This window comes from Fundulus heteroclitus, unplaced genomic scaffold (assembly GCF_011125445.2).
Source record: "Fundulus heteroclitus isolate FHET01 unplaced genomic scaffold, MU-UCD_Fhet_4.1 scaffold_41, whole genome shotgun sequence".
Classification (NCBI taxonomy): domain Eukaryota; kingdom Metazoa; phylum Chordata; class Actinopteri; order Cyprinodontiformes; family Fundulidae; genus Fundulus; species Fundulus heteroclitus.
Window position 1 is genome coordinate 528,369 of NW_023396824.1, and position 23,605 is coordinate 551,973.

General features: G+C 43.0%; 2 protein-coding genes across 4 annotated transcripts in view; one reads left to right on the plus strand and one right to left on the minus strand.

Moving 5' to 3' along the window:
* LOC118560255 (protein NLRC3-like) overlaps window positions 1-23,605 on the minus strand; it is a 943,592-nt gene that overhangs the window by 376,479 nt on the left and 543,508 nt on the right. The window lies entirely within an intron of this gene.
* LOC105923007 (zinc finger protein 239) overlaps window positions 4,116-23,605 on the plus strand; it is a 46,695-nt gene continuing 27,205 nt past the window's right edge. The window contains exons 1-4 of one of the 3 annotated variants that reach the window (XM_036131181.1): window positions 4,116-4,387; window positions 4,477-4,566; window positions 5,257-5,556; window positions 8,347-8,410. In XM_036131181.1, coding sequence (XP_035987074.1) covers window positions 5,317-5,556; window positions 8,347-8,410 — 304 coding nt within the window. In that variant the 5' untranslated portion in view covers window positions 4,116-4,387; window positions 4,477-4,566; window positions 5,257-5,316. The other 2 variants (XM_036131183.1, XM_036131182.1) reach the window with 2 other exon arrangements.

Sequence of the window (23,605 nt, forward strand, 5' to 3'; positions counted from 1 at the left end):
CCCATCTGAGGATTATCTGTGTTTAATCATTTTAACATTTTAACTGACCACAGATGCTATGAATGAAAGTAACGATGGTCACAGATTTTCTTTGGATTTATGTGAACCAGCAGGTCAGAAGGTTCAGCGAATAGAACAGCTGACAACAACTTCCCTCGGTAAGTGTGTCTGTTGCTGCTCCTGCAGCTAATTAATGAATTATTTCCACCTGTGGCCATGTCGCCTGTCAGCGTTTATTCCCTCGCTTCCAGTACTTTGGCTGATAAACGCAGCGACTAACCAGGGACCTCCTCATGATTCACTGTTATGTTTTTTTTAAACTAAAAGAGTAACGCTCTAGCTAGGCTAATTTAGCATGACTCGCTTTTCTGTAACAGAGAAGGCAGAGCTGCAGTCAGAGCGGCTGTCAGTCAGAATGCAGCAGCCTCCACCTCATGAGCAGCTGAACCAGGACACTCCTTAAATAAAATGACAAGGATTTTGATGCATACAGATTATTAAGGAAACTACATCAAAAATAAACTGCAGCTACAACATGGACTGGAGAACGGGTTCTAACTGTGTGAGACCAGAGAAAGGCGATCTTATCAGAGAATTGTTTGTAGTTATTTGTTATATTTACACGGAGTGGAGCGTGATGTGAAGCGAGTCGCACCAGAAACATGTTAAATAGACTCCTGTGAATCTATGGACTCATTTTACTCCAACCCAAAACACCTGCCAGACAGACAAGCTAAAGCAGCCAAGATTACCTTAAACAATATTTAACTTAGCAGAAGTTTAGAAACATTTTTTTAATGTTCTTTGAAAGCAAGTTACATTTTTTTTCTGATAAACTTTAAGCAATTTTATTAAACTTTTTAAAAATGGAACCTCCCATCCATGGATTTTCTATACCTGCTTTTCCGTACAGGTGTTACGTCATGCCGTATCTGATTGGAAAACGCAGCTTGACGTAACACAGGGTCGTGGAGGAGCTGATGACCATCTCCAGCAGTCAGTGAGCGAGAGGTGGGGACACATTGTCCATCCTGGACATGTCACTGGGCTAAAATATAACCGTTTTATAAACTCCAAAAAAGTTAATGCCTTTTTATAAACTCATGAGTTGTGATAATTAATTGGTGAGCAATAACGGGCAAAGCAGAGACTGATTATTGTAATGTGCGATCTGTGTCGTGTTGGTTTTGTGGCCCTCTTTGTCCATGGCTGTTGTTGGCCTTGTATGATCATAGGATTGATTTATATTGAATGTTACAGTGGAGTTAATGTACAGGTGTGAAGAAGATGATGTAATGATGCAAGCTGCTGTCTTTTGAATTAGCTGCAGTTTATGGAGGGTTTTGAAATTGTAAAGTGGAAAGGTGAGTGGACTGTGGACCAGTTTGGCAAAAGTGCGAAGGAAGAACTTGATGCTGCAAATATGAAAGTTAACCAGGTGATGTTATGGATGTGGAAAGTGAAGGAGATTATGCAGAGGGCTGTCCTTGATGGTGCAAAGGCTCTGAAGCTGGAAGGTGGGAGAGATACAGGAATTATCAATGGAACTGTCAGATTTGGTTAAAGAGGACTTTGCACAATAAGCAAATGAGGTTACTAAGGTGGCATGACGTCCACGGCCCGGGAATATATGGGCTGACTAGAAAATGTTTCAGTTAAATTGATTATTTTTGCTTTAACCCCTGAACATGATGGATTTATATTAATACATGTCTTGTGTCCTTCATATTTGTAAATTAATTTTGTTGTTTGTTTTTAAAGAGTATTATCACATTTTCTGCTCAAAGTGGTTAAAGTAAATTAATACCCACTCCTGAGTCCCGACAGTAGATGGCGCAAGTTTAAAAACAAAAGTCTAACCTACTGGATCTAGCTAGCTACCTGAAAGAGTAGCTTTCAGGTAGCTAAAAAAAAAACTCTGTTTTTTTTGCAAATCGCACACTGATTATATGTATGATAATTGAAAATGTTGGTAAGGAGTTTTATATTCTAATGTAATGTTCTCTGCAGTTGTGATATAAAAATGTAACTCAGGGTTAGATTAGGGGCAGAACTGTGTTTAAAGTAAATCCATGGATCTGATGCAGCGCGTCTGGGTAACCATGGGTTCCTTCAGCCATGGTCCACGTGTAGAAAATGATAAAATGATAATTCAGTTTCATCCTCTGTTCATAGTCCTTAATGTCGTCGCTCCTCGGTTTTTCAGGACTTCCTCAGAGAAAACCTCATTTCTCCCGGTTTAACAAGGGTAGTGTACACTACCCTTGTTAAACCGATCCGTGTTAACCATCAACCACCAATCATCAGCTGACTGAGAAAACTCTGTACCTGTGCAAAACTAGGATCTTTTTCACCGTACGCCATTTTTGGCTTTCTGGCGTACGGAAATATTATAAATTAGGGCTGAGCAATATGGCCTAAAGATAAAATCTCAGTTTTGTTTCACAATACATCTGATTTACGATTTTTTTAACATATATGTTAATTAAGTTTTAAAAGTGCAACATACAAAAAATCCTACACAAAAGTGTAAAGCATACATATATTAGACGAATTACGGTCTAAGAAAAAATATACTCTCACCAATATAACAATAGAAATAGAACTCATTAGTGGAGCCCTTAACATTGTACCACAGTTTTTCCAAATAAAGAGTCTCAGTAAAATCACTCATCCACATTTTAAACTGAGGAACCTTCTCAGTTTTCCACAATCTTAATATTACTTTCTTAGCTATTACTATTCCATACACCACCGCCGTTTGTATAGAAATGCTGCGGTTCTGATCTACGATTTTAATCAATTATTTTTCCTAAATCAAAAAATAAATAAAGCAGAATCAGAAATATGTTAATAATCCCAGAGGGAAATTACTGAATCTTGATATTTCATTAGTTTAGGGGTTGGGATGGATGTTTTTTTTTCTCTAGCTGCTTCAGACCCAGACTCTCTGGATTCTGCTGGAGTCGCTTCCTCCTGCAGCTCTCAGCATCTGATCTGCATCTTTTAGACCTCCTGCGTTGTTCTCACTGGTCACGGCTGTGGAAGACTTTTCTGACGTTCAGGAGGGCCTCGGTGTCTTTTCTCACACATGCCTGTTCATTTAGGTAACAATGAGCCGTCGTTACAGGCGTGAGCCGTCGATGCTCTTCTGGAACGTTCTGAAAACATCCTGATTACTGTGCTGGTCGGTTTCTGACCAGCTGGGCTTCTTCTGAACATGTTGGGCTGAAACAAAGAGCTTTGATTTAGGCTGCTTTTCACAACATTTAGCATTTTTATTAACAATGGGAAAGTTCTAACAGAAAAGCTTTCATTGTGTGGCAAGAAGGTAAAAAACCTGTACATTGCATTAAAAGGATGTTTCCTTGCCCTTATTAGTAATGGTCACCACCCCCCCCCCCCCCCCTCACCCCCGCCACCGGGGGATTAAACGTCTATGAAATGTGATTTTGAAATTTCAAAACAGCCTTTTAAAAATATTTGGGTTACATAAGCAGGTTTTTGTTGGTGGAAGATGTTATTTAGCCAAATGGTCCCCCTAGGATTGAAACCTTGTAGAGTAATACTAATCAACAAAAGGTCATTATTCAACCAGCTTTGTGTCGATGATGATATTTTAAATACAAACGAGAAATCTTGCAGTTCCACGAGTTCAAAAGTAAATTTAATATTCAATGCTCTCATTATTCTTAGAATAAAATGTCTTAAGCTGTCCGTCCGGCCCTGATAGAGCTGATAAAAAAACATTTTCTTTTCTAAAATTCAAACTAAACTCCTAAACCTGATAATCTGAGCTTTAAAAATCACAAACAAAAAGATGTGATAACAAACATTTAAATATCTTTAAAGGATCTTATTGTCATGATTGTAATAAAAATGTATAAAAATTTTAGGCAATCGGATGATATCCAAGAACTAATGGAGAATTTTTAAATGACCATTTGTACCCAAAGTTAAAGAAATGGAATTTAAAAGTTTTATCCATCAGCCGAGATTTTGAGAACTAGATTTGGTCGAGAAGTTGATCCATGGGAATATTGTTATGAAAATCCAGAATATTGATTTTTCTATTGCTTAATAAGTAGGAGAGTCTGGCACTATATATGGAAAAAAAATACGCCAGACTTCCTGAATCAGTCACGTGGTTCCACTCACCGCATGCGTCATCAACACGAGACACAAACAGACGTGTTGCTCGTCCCCTGGGAGCCGAGGCTTGAGCCACTGCTTACCGGACCCAACAAGGAGGCAGAACCCAGGCGGCCCGGTTCCGAGTGCCTCCGGCTCCGCTCCAGAGCTCCGAGGAGCGACGGGACTCCAGCGACCTGCAGCGGGACTCCAGCAGCGGGACTCCAGCGGCGTGAAGCTCCTCCAGGCCTCCGAGGTGGGTAGATCCAAGATGGCGGCCGCGGACTTGCAGCTACGTTTTAATGTTTTCCGGCCTTAAAACGCGGTTTTCTTCATATGAACCAGTGGATCCAGGATCCCTCGGTACCAGGCAGCTGGAGGCGGACTTTACTGGACGCTCCGAAGAACTCCGGAGCTAAAACCGACCCAGAAAAGGTAAGAAAGCCGCCGACGTTAGCTTAGCTTAGCCAGGAGCTTCAGAACCAAAGCAGGCTCACCTGGTTCCGGAGAAACCCACAGAACCAGGAGAACACCAGCAGCAGAGCTAGAATTAATTAATCTGTAAGATGGATTCTGGTGAAAACAACAACAGTAAGGCTCATAGTAGCTAACAGAGCCAGTACTAACATTAGAGGTGTGTGAATATGTTGACTTGTTTAGTTAGAAACAGATTTAGGAGGGTACTTGAGGAGTTTATACATTTTTAAATGGTTTAAAAAGATGAAACCAGGCTCCGCCTACAGCAGTCAATGTGGATTTAGCCTCAGAGAAAACTTTGTCCAGCATCAGACGTCACAATAAAACAACGTGGTGGATGGATTGTTTGTTTCTGGTGTGTTCCTGGACAGGAACGGAGGTGTTGGAGGGATTAGCAGGACAATCTCAGAGGGCAACAGCAGCTAAATCACATTTAAAACGGCAAATAAACCCACCAGGGAGATTTAAGGTGAAACCTCTGCAGCTACATTCAGATCTACAGTTACTCTTCTGTTTTTATTGAATCATCCTGATTTAAACTCCAACATCAGGACATTACTTATATATTCTGATGGTTTAGTTCAGTACTTATTCTGCTAGCTAAACATCTGATAGACCTCCAACCTGATCAGCTGTTGTGTCCAACAGGCATCGGCTCAGAAGATCTGAAGACCAAAGAGGTTCTGCAGCTTACCAGACAGGAGCAGAATGAAGCAGGAGAACCAGGAGGTGAAGATTGAGGTGGATGAAGAGAACCAGGAGATGAGAGTGAAGGAGGAGAATCAGGAGATGGTCATTGAGGTGAAGAAGAACTATGAGATGAAGACTGAGGTGAAGCAGGAGGAGAATGAGGGGCTTAAAGATGAGGACTACCAGGACCTAGAACTGGATCACCTCCCTCTGAACACCACCAAGCCAGCCGCCTCCTCTGGTCCCTCTGATCTCCAGGTCAGTGTTCGGGTCTTTTTCATTTCTACAGGGATCAAAACTCGGACAACAAGAACGAAGAAACAGAAACAAGCTTAGAGAATATTTTCAGTGATTCTATGCAGATGGAGATCTTTTGATCGACACAGACAGGTGAAGGAAACACCTCGTCTTCTCCTGACAGATCATTATTCAGTCTAAAAAGCCTCCAAAGGTTTTAATCCAGCCCTGAAAGTCAGACTTTCTTTAGTTGCTGCCGTCATCATCAGGTTTATGGTCTTATTTTGTCTTCTTCGGTCCTTTATCTCACCACCTTCAGTCAGTAGTTCAGTATGCCTGATCTCTGAGTCATGGAGAAAAGGCTCCTGAACATTAAATGTAAGTCGATGCCTATCAGTTACCAGTTCTTTAAAAATACAGATGCTAACAGTTTGACACTCAGAACATACAGTGTTATTTTAGCTTTAAAGTCCTGTTAGCTGAACACTTTGCATCCAGAAGATTAGCTGCAGGATGAAGTTCCTCTCAGGACCTGTTCCTGTAATTTATGTAGAAAATTACAGCACGTGCTGCTCAAGGCAGATAAGAGGATGTAAAAAGGGGACAGATTCTTTAAAGTTGCTACATCGTTGTCTGATAAAGATCTGCTATAAAGAAATTAATTTTAAGTCTGGGGAACTCAGTTAATTTAAACTCAATGGTTATTAAAATGCTCAAATAGAACGGGGATGTGAGGATCTACAGTTATTTCTTCGCTCTCTAAGCCATAGATCAACACAAGGTCAAGAGTTTGAAGACAAAAGTGGGTATGTCTGTGAATGTTTTTAATCTATTGGTTTTCCCACATGCCAATCATTGTGACGTGCTGTGGTGGAAAATAATGACTGATCCCTAAGTTGCTTATTGAATAAAGGAATTTGTGATTCCCAGCATATTATTGAGAACCGTAGCAAAGATAAAGTAATCACACCTGCCCCCGTTCTGCTCCCAGCCCTGGTCTTCTCTGAATCTGAAGCCACCGCCTCTTTGCACATTGCCATACCGGCTGCATAAGCACCTCAAATCCAGTCATTGTAGCTTCACTGCTCTCAACGTATCCTTTGTAAAATGCCACAAAAAGCCAACTGTCTCACAACTTTATGAGAAAAAAAAGAAGGCCTCAGAGAGAAATGACACCAGATTGTCTTTTAGATTTATTTTTTTCAGACGAAGAGCAGGTAAGACGGTCTTATCCATGGGCGTAGTAATTCAGAAAGGAACGTAGGCGTTTCTTACCTACCTTTCCGAGGAAAACAAATTCCTCTCTCGCTTTTTAAAATTTCAAAATAATTGTAGGTATTAGTTGGTCTGGATTTATTATTAAATTAGGCTTAAATTTTGACTGAATCAAATTTCCGGGGCCTAGTCCTTATTTAGTAGGGATGGTGCCGATACCAAAGTTTTTTATGGAATCGGAAAACCCACGAACATTTCTGATCCATACGCTGTGTCTGATTTCTTCTCAAGAGATCCAGTTCTGGTAAAGAAATCCATTCCACAGTTTGCAGCCAGCTAGCAGAGGTGCTGCATGGAGCCTAGCACCATGGCTAAGCATCTTTAAATCACAACATCCTCGCTATTTGCAAATATGTTGTACCAAAAACACCACAATGCAAGGTCACAGCTTACGATCTCTCAAAGCCGTCATACCGAGAGGCGAAAGCTCCGCCGCGACCTAAAATATAACGGACTTAAACGTCAGAAAAGGCCCACATGCAGAGTGCTGAGAGGCTTTAGCCAGCACAACAAACTCTGTGTGAGCTGTCTGTGGACTTCATGGTCGAGATATTTTCTACATTGTAGATATTTTCTACAATTTCTGACAGATAATTCTGACAGATTCATACATTTCCCACACTTTCTGCCAGCCGAGAAACATGTCGCTAGTTTGTGCAAAAGTGTCGGAAGGATGTCCAGAAGCTCGAGTGTACGCGTCTGTGAATATTTACATTTAATGTTCACAGTAACACCCCTTAATGCACTTTTTAGGATATTTGAAAGCCTGTGATTTGTTGCCAGTAAACTTTATTTGTGCTGATCACATGAAGCAACCCTTTGAATTTTATTTGAAGCAGGGAGAGTTAGATAATGTTTTTATGATCCCCTTTACATGTGGTTTGCATATGTTGGATCACCACAGTTAAGAGGGTAAAAAAATTAAAACTACAGCAGAATTACAATAATGTTTGGTTAAAGTCTTGAACAGCAGGGAAAGTTACCCTTTATTGAAATCTCTGGGATTTCCAGTTTCAATTTGAAATCCGTGCAGTTGTTTGTTTTCAGGATGGGATTTTTCCTGTGAACGCAAACTTATCTGTATCGGCAGATACCCAAATTCTGGTATCTGATTGGAAGTGGAAACATGTGGATGGGTGCATCCCTACTTTAAAGGCCAGATGCCGACTAGGTCACTGCGAACGATGTCGGCCAGATTTAAAGTTTCCATGAAATGTGGCCGACAGACGTGTCCCCTTATCCGCTGATATAAAGGACTACTTCAGGGTATCCCTCATTGTCCACCACTGTCAAGTACTTCACTGCTAAAAACCCTCTAGATGCTTCATGAAAGAGGAAATTCTCTGTTACTTGGGGAAATTTGGGACTACCGGTATCTCCTGTTTTAAAATCATGTTTTCCTTCTTACCTTAAAGCTTAAAATGTGTGCAGGTTTTTCCTGTGTTCTATGTATGTTTCTTTACAAATATTAAGAATATAGTTGTTGTTTTAAACATAAAGGTATAATATTGGACGTATCTCTCCCTATGATCGTAGGAACATGAAGACCATCGGCAGATTGATGGAGCCCTCGCCGCACCATCTAAGGGAAAGGCTCGTGGTAGGCCTCGAAAAAAGTCATTTACCTGTGACCAGTGTGGAACAACAGTGAAATCGAATTTTTATTTAAAGCAACATCTACGGATCCACACGGGAGAGAAACCATACAGCTGTGATCAGTGTGGAGCATCCTTTAATAGTAGTAATCATTTAAAAAGACATAAACAAGTCCACACTGGTGAGAAACCATACAGCTGTAAGCAATGTGGGAAATCATTTTCTATCAAAGGCACCCTTCAAAAGCATGAACACTTAGTTCATCAGGAAGAAAAGCCCCACATATGTGAACTATGTGGGAAAGGTTTTAGTCTTAAGGAATGTCTGAAAAGCCACATCAGAATTCATTCTGATGAGAGACCATACCAGTGTGGCACTTGTGGAAAAACCTGTCGGGAAAAGGGTGATTTGAGACGTCATATACTGACCCACACAGATCAGAGAGATTATGAATGTGAAGTTTGCAGGAAAACATTTAATCGACTAGGTACCCTTAAAAGGCATAGGCGAACACATACAGGAGAAAAACCATACAGCTGTGATCATTGTGGGAAGACCTTCAGTAGAAAATTTACCTTAGATGTTCACAGACGAACGCACACTGGAGAACAGCCGTATTGGTGTGAACTGTGTGGTAAACTTTTCAGTTCACAGGCAAGTATAATGTTGCATCAACGAAATCCCTGCAAATGAGAAGCAACCTCCTTTACAGGGGGACAAATGCAAAATCCACCTTTTTAGTCCTCAGAGACATTTTGTTGTGTACTTGGAGATCTAGGGGGTGCAGATAGGTTGAATGGATATATAATTAGATATCTATATTTTCTGTTTGGATCAAGTTTCTATTCTCTATGAAGATTTTTAACAATGTCACAGTATTTGCTGCGATGCTGCCAAACAATAACGAGGGATTCAGACCAACGCAGTTCTACTTTATATTGACCACAACTGAAAGAAGGCATTAAAAATCATGACCTTTCCCCTTTAGATTAATAACCATCTTTGAGACAACTATGACCTGTAAGGAAAATGTGGATTAAAGTGTTGCTGGAACATTAGTTTACCAAGTATTTTTTTTCTCCTTGTTTTGCTAGTCTGTGGTGCTTAACTGTTAGCAGACTAGTTTCTAAGAAAACGCTAAAGGTAATTGAGCCTAAAGCTACATGTTTGTTTCTTTTTGTTGTTTTTCTTGAAGTCTGAACAAACTTTATTCTAGTGAGTGGTAAAAACACTAATGGTCCAATAATGTTATAACATTTATAGTGATGGTAGATAAAGACATGCTGCTGTTAGCATTTCTTTGTTAGCTAAAAACTGTTAACTCACATGTGACCACATCTTGTTTATTATTGCATTTCATCTGTCTCAGAAAACAAAAATAGGAGCCGTGTATGAAGTAAACCTGAATAAACGGCGTTCCAGTTGAGCACAGTCGGAGAAGTCGGGATTCCAAATTTAAAACAAAAGGATTCCAAGATGGCGACGCCAGGAAAGCTGCTGTTGTGCTACGTTCACACCGAACGCGAATGCAGCGAGTATTTTACGTGTTACCCCATCTTAAAGGTGTGATCGGAGCAAACTAACAGGCAATATGCCACTAGAGCAGAGCTAAACCCTCAAAATGCTTCCTTACTGACCGTTTTTAAAGAAACACCGTGCCTGAAGACACATTTTCAGTAGCTGAATAATTTTAGTGTTAAGGTAGATTTAGCTCCACCCATCATCAAGGATTCATGCAGCGTTAGGAGAGTGCACCCCGGGACGAACCACCAGCTGCTGTTCCTACAGAACTGGCCACCACCAGCACCCCCGGCTTGGCTCCATCCCTGGAGAGACTGCCGCTGTACGACCTGGAGCTCATCAAATATGAAATAAATCAAGTCATTTCTGGCTATAGCACAGCTGGGCTCAATTTGGAAAATCTGGACCCACAATAAATGTTTTTATATGTGGCAGTTTCTCCACGGACGGACCTACATACTGTTCCCTCCTATTCTCTGCCTGTTCTTTTTCTACAAGGTCCCAAAACTGGTTGAGTCAAAGGACCCAGGCTTTTCTCTAAATATGTTTTAAAAAGCATTTTAAAATGTTAAATGTCTTGTATCACTTTAACTAGTCTTGACGACCTCCAAAGCGCCTCACACTACAGTTTAGTCATTCACCCATTCACACCCTGACTGGTTCATGTAAAGATCGTAGCTGTTCCTGTAAGCTCTGTTTTAAAGGAGTTATCCATCGTACAGAACGTGTTCTTTAGCCATCATCTGTAAAACCTGAGTAGAAACGACGGCTCTAGAAACCTGGTCAACGATTGTAGCTCTTTGAGTTTCTTCAGGATATGAGTTGAGAACAGGAGGACTCCGCCATGATGAAATCCTTCACGTCATCCCTCACACGCCTTGCTTCTGTTAAAGCTAGGGTCGCTGATTGTTCTGGAAGTTGTTGGGTTAGCAGGAACGCTCTTTTTATTCATTTTAGCAGTAATGTATTTACTGATTGAAGACACATGGACAGGTGCTCTGCAGCAGGAATAGATCACCAGACCGCTGTGTTGACTTGAACACACCAGAGGAACCACATACCAGACTCTCTTCCTGTGTGAGGAGGTGGTGAAGCGAGCTGGGGGGGGATTAGCTAGAGAGGCGAAATGTCAATGGTGTTTGTGTTCGGTGTGAACGTAGCATAATGGTCCAGGAATGTGAGTTTGCTCCGTTCTATGTCTTTAACTTAATCTCCTCTAGCTAACCTGCTGAAATATTTAATAATAATCTTTTAAAATGTGCTAACTCTTGTCTGGGTTAGCTGCCAATAGCGCTGCTGTTGCTAAGCGCTAGTCAACATCGTTGACCACGTAGCCTGTTTAGATCGCGCTACAATCAAACGCGCCGCCAGCATCATATTGTGTTCATATTCATAATAATGGTTGATAAAGGGAGATGTTACTGTTAGCTTTTCCTCTTCAGTTAAATCCATTAACGTGGATGTGATGTCATCACCTCCATATATGGTCATTCGCCATCTTGTGTCATCTCTATTCAACATCCCGTCTCTCCCTGTGCAGGCTGGTTAGAAACTGTTAATTTGTTAATTTCCAGTTCAGCAAATAATTTTTTAAAATCCTGTTTTATTGAATTATGGTTTAATTTACCCTTCTGAGGGTAAACTGGACTGGTTGTCTGAACAAATTGTTCTTAGATTAAACTAATTTCAGCTCCAGGTTCTTCAGAATCAACCTTTCTAGACATAAACTTTGCATCATTTATTGGTTCTTTTTTTAGTAGTTTTATTAGTTTTTTATAATTTTTTCCTTGTTTTAGTTGATTTACCAGCCCAGTAAAAGTTTGATATTATGACTGGAAGTTGGATTATTGTGTAACTAACAGTTGTATTTCAGAGAAAAGTTGTTCTGTTCTATAAATGTCTGCAGGAGTTGCTAAGATTGACATTTAAAGAGCAACCAACCCTCAATCACTGACTGCCGTTATTTTAGTTTATTCATTGCAGTAAAAGTCTGGGTGTGTGCTGGAAGATTTTTACGAGGTTTTAAAATGTTGCCCAAAGAAAAGGTTTCTGAAACTCCATCCCTGGCGTGTCACTCCAAACGACTAAATCTATCGTAACGAGAGGAGAGGGTCTCGTGAAGGAGGCCTGCTGTTAACGAGCGCTGCTGGAGGACGCTAGCCTGGCTAACAGCTAGCCTGGCTGATAAATGGTTTATAAATGTTATTAAATTACCTGTAAACACATAACTCATTCCCAGGTGTTAATTAAGCATTAAGCAAATAGTGAGCCTAACCTGTTGAACTATGTGTTTCATCTAGAGTTCTTTATATTAAACATTTCAGACTGACTCCCTACCATGTAGCACCAACAGCCTAGTTTTGGTAAGTTAATGGATAGATGATGGTGTTTATCAGGCAGACGGATGCATGGTGTATACAGGATAATTATTCCTGTATACACCGTGCATCAGTCTGGTTAGCAGCTGGTAGCCTGATTTCAAACACGGGACTAACAGGGTCAGCGTCATCAGGGTTAGATAACTATGGATTTGACGCTAAAGCTCCACAAATATTGTTTTTGCCACTTTTGTCTTAAAAAAATAACAAAAATAAAAAATCTGAGGCTACACTGTAAAGTCCAGCCTCCCGTTGAAATGTAGAGGACTCAAAATGAGCGGGAAGAAAGCAGTATTAGAAAGATGGTCATGTGTGGGTCAAGCCAGGGGAGGTGATAGTTTTGGTTTTCAATAAAACCAAGTTTGAATTTATGGAAAAATAAAATGAATGTCACTGATCTGCTGTCCTGCAGGGAAACAGCTCTATAAGTGAAAATGTACTTTTCAATGCTTTTATTTCAGTTATACACAGTAATGTTTTAGTTATTTATTTAATGGCTTAGTGGTCTGTATATTAAATATCAAGTTTTAATAAATGTCCTTCAGAAACTCCTAAAGGAGTTAGAATGATGCTGCAACTTAAACTCTGTCTACATGAAAGTGAAACAAAGTTTTTCATTTAATAAATGTGAGTTATCATGAGGCAACAGGTCATAATTGTTGTGACATCTTCCATTTATCAGCTGTTCAGTGCATGGTTCAAATACCTGACAGATGATGGTGGAGCTGGTTTTCTGTTTGTTTCCTGTCTGGTAATCTGGCATTAAAGGGTTTTTTGTCATAAAGAGTCCAACAGGTTTTACTTTCACCATGGAGCTCCACTTGATTTATACATCCAAGAAGCTTTTATTAGCTTGGGACTGGGACTATTTCAGGTTGAACAGGTGTGCATAACCATAACGCATGAAAATAATTATCAGGATGATTGCTTATGCAGTGTGGGCAGATATTAGATTGTGCCAGACCCATCTTGAATAATCTTTGTCCTGTATAATGTACTCTGTGAAGGATTTTGTATTGTATTAGTTGTAAGTTGGTGTTTCTAGTCAATTTGAAAGTTCTTAGACATGTCTGAGCCCAGAAGTTTTGTTCAAAGCTGACTGATAGATCCTCTTCCCATTTTATAATAGGAAGAGATATTGAATCATCTATTATAGTCAGTGTCCTGTATGATTTAGACAGTAGTTTGGGGGGGGGGTTAAATCTAGGAACTCTGATATATTAGTTGGGATTAAACCACATTTAATATGCTTAAATTTATTTCTAATTATAAATGTAATTTGTTCATATTCTAATAATATATTTTTTATATTGTTTAATCTATCAAATGTGATACACCCGGTTCCATAAAATAAATGTTCCAGGTGTTCAATACCTTTATTGTACGGAAACTTTATCGTTTATTTATTTATTTTGTAGGATGTCAGGATTATTCCGAGTGCATGGGATGAGTGATGACTTCGTCATTTAAGGAACTCCCACCATGCTGTCAGAGTAGAACTAATGTTAATATTTCAGGTTTCTGACCTGATAATATTCAGCTGGTTGGTCCAGAACCTTAACCAGGAGGCAGAACCAAAGTGATGCTCATTTTGTTTTAGCCAAATGAAAGCCACAACAAACGATCAAATCACTAGATAGTAATCCTACAGGAGCTGCTGTGTACTGCACATTGAGGTTAAAGGTCGCAGGGTTCACTGACTTCTGGGAGCGCACTCAGCGCGGTGAGGCTCAGGAAGACGGTACGAGCCAAGGGCTGAGTCTGTTTTAGAGCAACTCTGAATCAGAACCAGCTTTATCTGCTAGATATGTGGAGTTAGACTCAGGGTGTGCTTACTTATACCATACACCAGTGATGCAGAATGTAAATGTTTGAGAGTCAAGCAGAAACCCAAACAATGACAGAAACCTGTGGGAAGTACCAGCTTACTGGGTTTTACTTGCAGTTCTGGTTCAGTTCTGAGCTGAAAACTTAGGAGAAAACCCAGATAAAGTGAAAGTGATTCCAGATCTCTGGATGTTTTCTAAATGTTTCAGAGCTCAGAGGCTAACCAGTCCAGTAAAAACCTGAGCCAGACGCTTTAGTTTCTCTTTCACTTTGACCAACCAGGGGATTTTAGCAGGTCATCCAGCTGCTGTTTCACTTTTGTTTCAGACAATAATGTGGTTTCTGAGAAGTCCCCCAGCGTTCAGCACCATCAGTCTGGTTTCTGTTCCGCTCTGGTAAACCAGCTTCAGTTATAGATGTAGAATCACTGATTGCTTCAGGAGCTGCTGAGGGACAAGATTTACACATATTTAACAGTTTGTCACGCTTTTATTGTTTTAGTCCTGTAGAAAAATCCAAGATGAATGAATCTTCTGTGACTGGAGGAAAGTTTGCTTCATCAGCAGAGTCCCTTTCAGCGCAGAACACATTTAGAAACGTTCTCCACAGGAACAGAAGCTTTTATAGAAAACATCACGGCTGCTGAGGAACATTGATGGAGGTAGTTTGCTGATGACAAGGAGAATAAAACACATTTTTGTCCTCACACATTCACATTCATGCAGGAATAAATTACAAAGTGCTCAGTGCAGCAGGATGGAGACAGAGTTCTGGTTCTGAGTCTGTGAGCTGCCTTAAAGTCGACATATTAAATAAATCCTCTGCATGAGTTTTAACCTTAAATATGGGGAAGAAATTTCTATAATTCATCTGTATAATCTGATTGAATTTGACTCGTTAAAGTGCCGACATGTTTCATGAATTGGTTCTATAGACATAAAACTGGATTAAACTGAATTGAACGGTTGAACTCTGCTGCTGTTTTACTCCTTAAGTTATTTTTCCTAAAACGATCAACAGCAACAACAAATACAGCAACAACTAGAGCTGCAGCAACTAAAGCAGCAACCACAGCAACTACAGTAGCAGAGTTCCCCCCCGCTGCTTCGTCCCCGTCCTCCTCTGGCTGCACCAGGCGGTTCCTCACGGCGTTCCTCACTGCAGAGAACAGAACCCGGGTCAGATGAGAACCCCTCAGACGGGACCAGAACCTCCTGAGCCCAGAACTCACCGGGCTCTGCCACCGTCAGGTTGATGAAGCGGCTGACCTCTGACCTTCCACCGTCCGCCGGCCCCCTGACCTGCAGGTGACACTCATATATCCCAGCATCCTCCTGGGTGGCGTTCCTCAGGACCAGCGAGGCGTCTCCGTCCGTCATGGCGGCGTCCCGCAGCGCCACGCGGCCGTGGAACCGCGGGTGCTGGTAGCTCTGGAAGCAGCGCCTGTTCCTGTAGAAGTAGACGTAGCCGTGGGCGTCCAGGTCCGGTCTGCTCCACTTCAGAACCGAGATGTTCTGAACGGCGCCGGTCCGACACGCCAGGGTCACGTCCTGCCTCGGCGCCACCAGAACCTGCTGCAGGCCTGGAGGCAGCAGAACCGTCAGACTACAGACGCTACGCAGAACACCACCGTCTGCTGCAACCGGACCGGCAGAACCAGAACCAGGACCAGAACCAGGACCGGCAGCACCAGAACCAGAACCAGGACCAGGACCAGGACCTGCTGCAGGCCTGGAGGCAGGAGAACCGTCAGACTACAGACGCTACGCAGAACTCCTCCGTCTGCTGCAACCGGACCGGCAGAACCAGAACCAGAACCAGGACCAGAACCTGCTGCAGGCCTGGAGGCAGGAGAACCGTCAGATTACAGACGCTATGCAGAACACCACCGTCTGATGCAACCGGACCGGCAGAACCAGAACCAGGACCTGCTGCAGGCCTGGAGGCAGGAGAACCGTCAGACTACAGACGCTACGCAGAACACCGTCTGCTGCAACCGGACCGGCAGAACCAGAACCAGGACCAGCAGAACCAGAACCAGGACCAGGACCTGCTGCAGGCCTGGAGGCAGGAGAACCGTCAGACTACAGACGCTACGCAGAACTCCTCCGTCTGCTGCAACCGGACCGGCAGAACCAGAACCAGGACCTGCTGCAGGCCTGGAGGCAGGAGAACCGTCAGACTACAGACGCTACGCAGAACACCGTCTGCTGCAACCGGACCGGCAGAACCAGAACCAGGACCAGCAGAACCAGAACCAGGACCAGGACCTGCTGCAGGCCTGGAGGCAGGAGAACCGTCAGACTACAGACGCTACGCAGAACTCCTCCGTCTGCTGCAACCGGACCAGCAGAACCAGAACCAGGACCAGTACCTGCTGCAGACCTGGAGGCAGGAGAACCATCAGAATACAGACGCTACGCAGAACACCACAGTCTGATGCAACCGGACCGGCAGAACCAGAACCAGGACCGGCAGCAGCAGAACCAGAACCAGGACCTGCTGCAGGCCTGGAGGCAGGAGAACCGTCAGACTACAGACGCTATGCAGAACACCACAGTCTGATGCAACCGGACCGGCAGAACCAGGACCAGAACCAGGACCAGGACCAGAACCTGCTGCAGGCCTGGAGGCAGGAGAACCGTCAGACTACAGACGCTACGCAGAACACCACCGTCTGCTGCAACTGGACCGGCAGAACCAGAACCAGGACCAGCAGAACCAGAACCAGGACCAGAACCTGCTGCAGGCCTGGAGGCAGCAGAACCGTCAGAATACAGACGCTACGCAGAACACCACCGTCTGATGCAACCGGACCGGCAGAACCAGAACCAGAACCAGGACCAGCAGAACCAGAACCAGGACCAGGACCTGCTGCAGGCCTGGAGGCAGCAGAACCATCAGACTACAGACGCTACGCAGAACACCACCGTCTGATGCAACTGGACCGGCAGAACCAGAACCAGAACCAGGACCAGCAGAACCAGAACCAGGACCAGGACCTGCTGCAGGCCTGGAGGCAGCAGAACCGTCAGAATACAGACGCTACGCAGAACACCACCGTCTGATGCAACCGGACCGGCAGAACCAGAACCAGAACCAGGACCAGCAGAACCAGAACCAGGACCAGGACCTGCTGCAGGCCTGGAGGCAGGAGAACCGTCAGACTACAGACGCCACGCAGAACAACACCGTCTGCTGCAACCGGACCGGCAGAACCAGAACCAGGACTCCGCCCGTCTGGTGGAACCGTCATGGGACAGACAGCAAGGGAACATCACATGTAGAACGGTACGGGTCACATGACCCGGGTAAAACCCAGCATCACAGCACTAAACCAGCTGTTCTGACCCGAGAGGTTCTGGTCAACCACAACAGAACCGCTTCATTGAATTAGTTTGGATGAAGCAATGAATCCCTAAGACCGGCCTCCAGCTCGTCTTCATCGTTGGTTCTGGTGTCTCTCGTCTTCCTCTAGACAACACATAGATTCTCTACGGGGTTCTGGTCCGACCCGTTTGTGGCCAGGAGCACCACGGTCACTGGACCAGCCGTTGGTCCCTATGGCAGCACGGACCGGTACCGAGACCTGCTGGAACCTAAAGCCAGCATCTCCATGCAGATGGTCAGCAGAGGAAGTCTAGAACGTCCTGGAAGACGCTGGTGCTGACCTTTGACCTCAGAAAACGGGGAACCTCAGGACCAGAACCAGAAGGGAACCTCATTCAACCTGATCTGGTCTCCTCTCTCCCTCCAGACTCTGGACCTTGATCTCCAAATGAAATGAAGCTCCTTCCATCTGGAAAGAGTTCTGGTCTGACCCGGTTCCTCTGGTCTGACCCGGTTCCTCTGGTCTGACTCGGTTCCTCTGGTCTGACCCGGTTCCTCTGGTCTCCACAGCAGAGGTTCTGGTCTGACCCGGTTCCTCTGGTCTGACCCGGTTCCTCTGGTCTCCACAGCAGAGGTTCTGGTCTGACCCGGTTCCTCTGGTCTGACTCGGTTCCTCTGGTCTGACCCGGTTCCTCTGGTCTGACTCGGTTCCTCTGGTCTCCACAGCAGAGGTTCTGGTCTGACCCGGTTCCTCTGGTCTGACTCGGTTCCTCTGGTCTGACCCGGTTCCTCTGGTCTGACTCGGTTCCTCTGGTCTCCACAGCAGAGGTTCTGGTCTGACCCGGTTCCTCTGGTCTGACCCGGTTCCTCTGGTCTGACCCGGTTCCTCTGGTCTGACTCGGTTCCTCTGGTCTCCACAGCAGAGGTTCTGGTCTGACCCGGTTCCTCTGGTCTCCACAGCAGAGGTTCTGGTCTGACCCGGTTCCTCTGGTCTCCACAGCAGAGGTTCTGGTCTCGGGTCCATTATTAATAGACCTTCTCAAACGAGACAGCGTGTCTGATGGAGTATCAGCTTCTCTACCGGTTCCCACATCTCACTTTGGACCTCTGAGCACCAGCTTCTACTTAAACCCGATGGCGGTCATCTCTGGTTCTGGAGTCCTTTAAGACGAGGAATGTGACGTTTGGGGTCAGGTTCTGGTTCCGTTACTGTGACGTAGCTCCAGAGGTTCTGACCTGGAGTCCAAACCTTCTGACTCTCCACCAAACTCTCAGAACCACTCACCCTGCTGCTGTAAGCCAGTTTCTGCGGCACTTTTTCCTTCCACTAAACTTTCCTTCAGCTCCAGTGAGCGTCTCCCTGCGACAGCAGTGGACCTCAGCAGCTAGAACCTTCAGAACAAGTTTACCGCTGGTAGTTTCTGTCTGGCTTCATCGTGATGAACAGAAATAAACGGTTAAAACATTTAACTGTGTTTTCAGCTGTTTGATCTTTAACCTGTAACATAAAAACATCCGGCTAACCAACGCCTCTCAGCCCAGAACAACCACAGGAACATGAAGGACAAGACCGTTTGTAGTAAGGAGAGAACAGATCAGCATGTTAGAAAATAAAAATGTAGAAGGTTTTAGGTCTCACTCACCTTTAGTCAAATAAATTAAAGATAAAATCAGAAAGCAGCTGTAGTTATCCATGATTAATAAAATAAATAAAATTGAAGCTCAGAGGGCTGAGAACCAGCAGCTGTAAGAGGGAGGGGAACAGCGACTGCAGTGGCTCTATATAAATGTTAAAGTGAAAGTGAAAGTGAAAGTTTGTTTTTTTTAAACACACAGGAGTCCATGCATAACATCAAACCTTGTGCCAAAGGCAATAATAATAAAACCGCAGATTAAAGCAGTAAAAACAAAACTGATTTAAAAAGGAACACAAAAGTAAAACTGAAAGCAGGTTTAGGTTTGGGGAATTCAAGATGAAGTCAAACTAGATTTAAAACTAATTAGGATTCAAGCAATCATGTCACTTTGCAAAGCAGAATAAAAAAAACATGTTAATAAATGATGTTTTATCATTTAGAGATGTATAACCTCCTGATTCATGAGTTCAGTGATGAACTGTCCAGGATGTAGAATGATCTGAGTGCTGCAGTTCCTCCACAAGATAAATCAAGGTACGTTTGAGTGCGTTCACAGAGCAGAGATCTGTGACGCACTGGTTCCTCTGAGCGTCAGCAGCTCCAGAAATGAACAAATGAAGATCAGTTTCAGCAGAAATGATGGAGAACTTGAGATAAAAGCTGAATGTTCAGGAACCAGAACCTGGTGAGGAGTACAAAGGAGTGAGGAGGAGGAAAGTTTAAAAATTTCTAAACTCAGCTGGTCGGTGCAGCTCGTTTCTCACCAAAACAAATCAAAAGTCATTTATTTATTTTTATTTATCACACCAAAAATATTCAGCTCAGTTCAGACTTCCTCTGGAGTACATAATAACTAAACCTGTTCCTACTATGTTCTGCCCAGGCACAATATATCAGCTTATAGGTGTATAGAGGAAAAGAGAGATCTCTTTTCTTATTGTTGTTCTCCACAGATCAGTGGAGCACAGCTCAGCCTCTTCAGATCTCAGCCGGGGTCGGTGCAGGGACACGTGGGCTTTGGGACACAACAGGCCGGCTCTCTGGAGCGCTGTGGCGTCTCACTATCTGCTCGGTTCACTGAGAGATTCAGGATCTTCCAGTTAAATTAAAGATGCATTAGCGTTAAATTAAAGTGTAGACCTCTCTGAGGAACACCACAGAGGAAAAGGTGAAACGTCCTGTCAACACAGCTGTGCTATGCTCACTGTGGGTTCATTCCTGGGTAAAGTTTGATCTGTGGAACGTTAAATCTGCCAGTCAGTCCGCAGACTTAACGATGACTGGGCGCTGAAATGGGTTAAAATGGGGCGTTCTGGGATTTGGAGTTTTCAGCAGTGTGTGGCCTGTTTAACTCCGGGTTCCCCGTCATGGCTGGGTCCAACACCACACACACACCAGGATGTGAGAACCCTGATGAAGCAGGTAGGGGCGTACATCTCCCACATGTTTGGCTTGTGGCCGTCATAAAATCAGTATTTAATCAGGAGCATTGTCCTACATTAAACATTAAGACATATAACTAGTAGAGATTGCTTTAGGATTGACCTGCTTATCTAAGCAGGAACTCTGTTCTAACATCATCAGTTAAATCTGCCAGTCAGTCTGCAGACGTAACGATGCAGCTTTTATCTCACTGCTGACACAAAGGACGGATGTTAAAAAAAAAAAACTCCTTTGAGTCTGAGCTGTTTTAGAAATGAAAGAAATGCATCTGAAAGGCGATGAAATGATAACAGTATGACTGATACTGAGCTAAATTCAGTTTCCCCGTAGAAACTGAAGCAGAAATACTTAAATGATCCCAGAGGGAAATTATTTCCGTTACACGCTCCAGACATTATGTACATTATAACGACTCATTTTAAAATGAAAGAAGAGTCATTGTTATGTGAAGGGCGGGGCAATAACATGTTGACATTGTGATTTAGGACTAGACGTAGTCTGAGATCTTCTGATTATCTTATGATGCAGCAGAGGCCTAAATGTCGTCTTTTCCTGGTTTTAAAGGCGACTGTGACACGGAGTCACCAGACTGTTTTATCATTATTTATCTTATCCACTATTAGATGTGAATTAATGATGCATTTATTAAAAACCTCATCATGTAAATATGTAGAAAAGTCACCATTAGCCTGGAATGGAACCCTGGCTCTATGTTTATTTTGATCAAATCAAATCAGATTACTTATATAGCACCAATAAACGCCTTAAAGGCATCAATAAAGGCATGAAAATGTTGTTTATTCCAGTCTGACATTTCAGACGTTCCTCTGTGAAAACGTGGACGGAAAAGGAAGAGGATGTTTCCTGTGGGTGTGACAGGAAGCTACGCTCTTCTGGTTAGTCTGAATGAAACCAGGGGGGTGGAGGAACCAGAGGCTGATGATGTTCAGGCCTTCAGCATCACGGAGGGAAGGAGTAAAACCTGTTTCAGAGGTTCTGGCTCACTCCTCAGAACCTCACATGGTTCTGCTGGGTCTTCATGCTGTTCTGTCAATTTAAATTCATTTTATTTAAATAGCACCAAGTGACCAGGTCCTGACTCTTTTATTAGGGTCAGTTCAGGTTAACAGGTTTTCTCTGGAAACCAGCAGCTTTCATCCAGTCACTGAGCTGCAGAGTTAAATCCTCCTGGAGGAACATGGAGCCTCCCAGCAGCAGAGTGTGAAGATTTATTATTAACATGAACAAACTGGAATCTGTCAGATCAGGTTTAAACCTAATGCCTAATTCCCTTAATCCCTACAGTATGTAGAAAGGTCTCTCTAGGACAGGGGTGTCAAACATACGGCCCAGTGGCTAAATGCATTATCATTATTAAAAAAAAATCTTTTTTTTTCCAGTGTCCTGTCTGGCAATGTGGCAATAACAATGTTATTGTCTTAATGCCAAAAAGAGCTCATCAAATTTGACTTTCACAAGTGGAGCAGTACTGCTTTTGCCATAGTGCTCCGCTTGATTTATGAATGTGAATAGTTTTATTATGATTCATGCGGGGAATATCTCAAATGATATGGACACTACAATGGGAAAGTAGGAGAGGAAAGGAAGAACAAGAAGAAAAAAAACAAAAGGTGAAAGAAAAAGGAGATAAAAGGAAGAGAATGATAAAAATAATTATTGAAAAAAACATGTAATGTACTTAGTTTAATTGAAAATCTGCAGTTCCTATATTGTCCACGAGGGGCGCTGTGTTTTAATCAGCAGATGGTAGCACTGAGCTTCAGATGTGGAAAATTGATTTTAAATAATTTCTTAATGTTTATCTGTTTGATGTATTTTGTCATGCAGGACAGTGTTTTTAATTTCCAAAAAATGTGAATAAATGTTTTTTAACATTGTATAATCACTGTGATCAGTTCTTATGCATAATGCACAAGTAAATGTTTAAAGGAGTAAAAGTATTGTTGAAATTGTTCATACTTTTCTTAAAAACGCTGAGGGTATTCATAATATACAGTGGGGCAAAAAAGTATTTAGTCAGCCACCAATTGTGCAAGTTCTCCCACTTAAAAATATGAAAGAGGCCTGTAACTTTCATCATAGATATACCTCAACTATGAGAGACAAAAGGAGAAAGAAGAATCCAGAAAATCACATTGTCTGATTTTTAAAGAATTTATTTGCAAAATATGATGGAAAAAAAAGTATTTGGTCAATAACAAAAGTTCATCTCAATACTTTGTTATACCCTTTGTTGGCACTGACAAAATGTTTTCTGTAAATCTTTACAAGGTTGTTGTAAGGTGACTACCGCAAACTAGGTCAGTCACTGAGGGAAGGACATAGTTGTCTGACTCGCTGACTGAAGGAGGAAACTTGGCTCCAATACTGGTTGAAAGGTGTTTATTTTTCTTCTTCTTGCATAATACACTTTGACAAGTTTGTATATTGACTGGAAAAATACTTTGGTTATTGAGTTGTTACTTTGCGGTCAACAGAAAATATCGGCCCATATGTCAACCCTCTCTGTCACAAACAAAAGACAAAACTCCATGGGCAGACACAGGTGATCATTATCAGGCCATCATCCACACGCAGACACACACACACACACACACACACACACACACACACACACACACACACACACACACACACACACACACACACACACAGACAGACAGACACACAGACATATATCCAAACACACTGACTCCCTCCTGTGACCAGTGCTAAACACATCCATGCCTCTACAGTTGTCTCACACTGTTGCTGGTATTTTGGCCCATTCCTCCATGCAGATCTCCTCTATAGCAGTGATGTTCTGGGGCTGTTGCTGGGCAACACGGACTTTCAACTCCCTCCAGAGATTCTCTATGGGGTTGAGATCTGGAGACTGGCTAGGCCACTCCAGGACCTTGAAATGTTTCTTAGGAAGCCACTCCTTCGTTACCCAGGCGGTGTGTTTGGGAACATTGTCATGCTGAAAGACCCACGTTTCTTCTTCCATTTGCTGATGGAAGGAGGTTTTCACTCAAAATTTGACGATACATGGCCCCATTC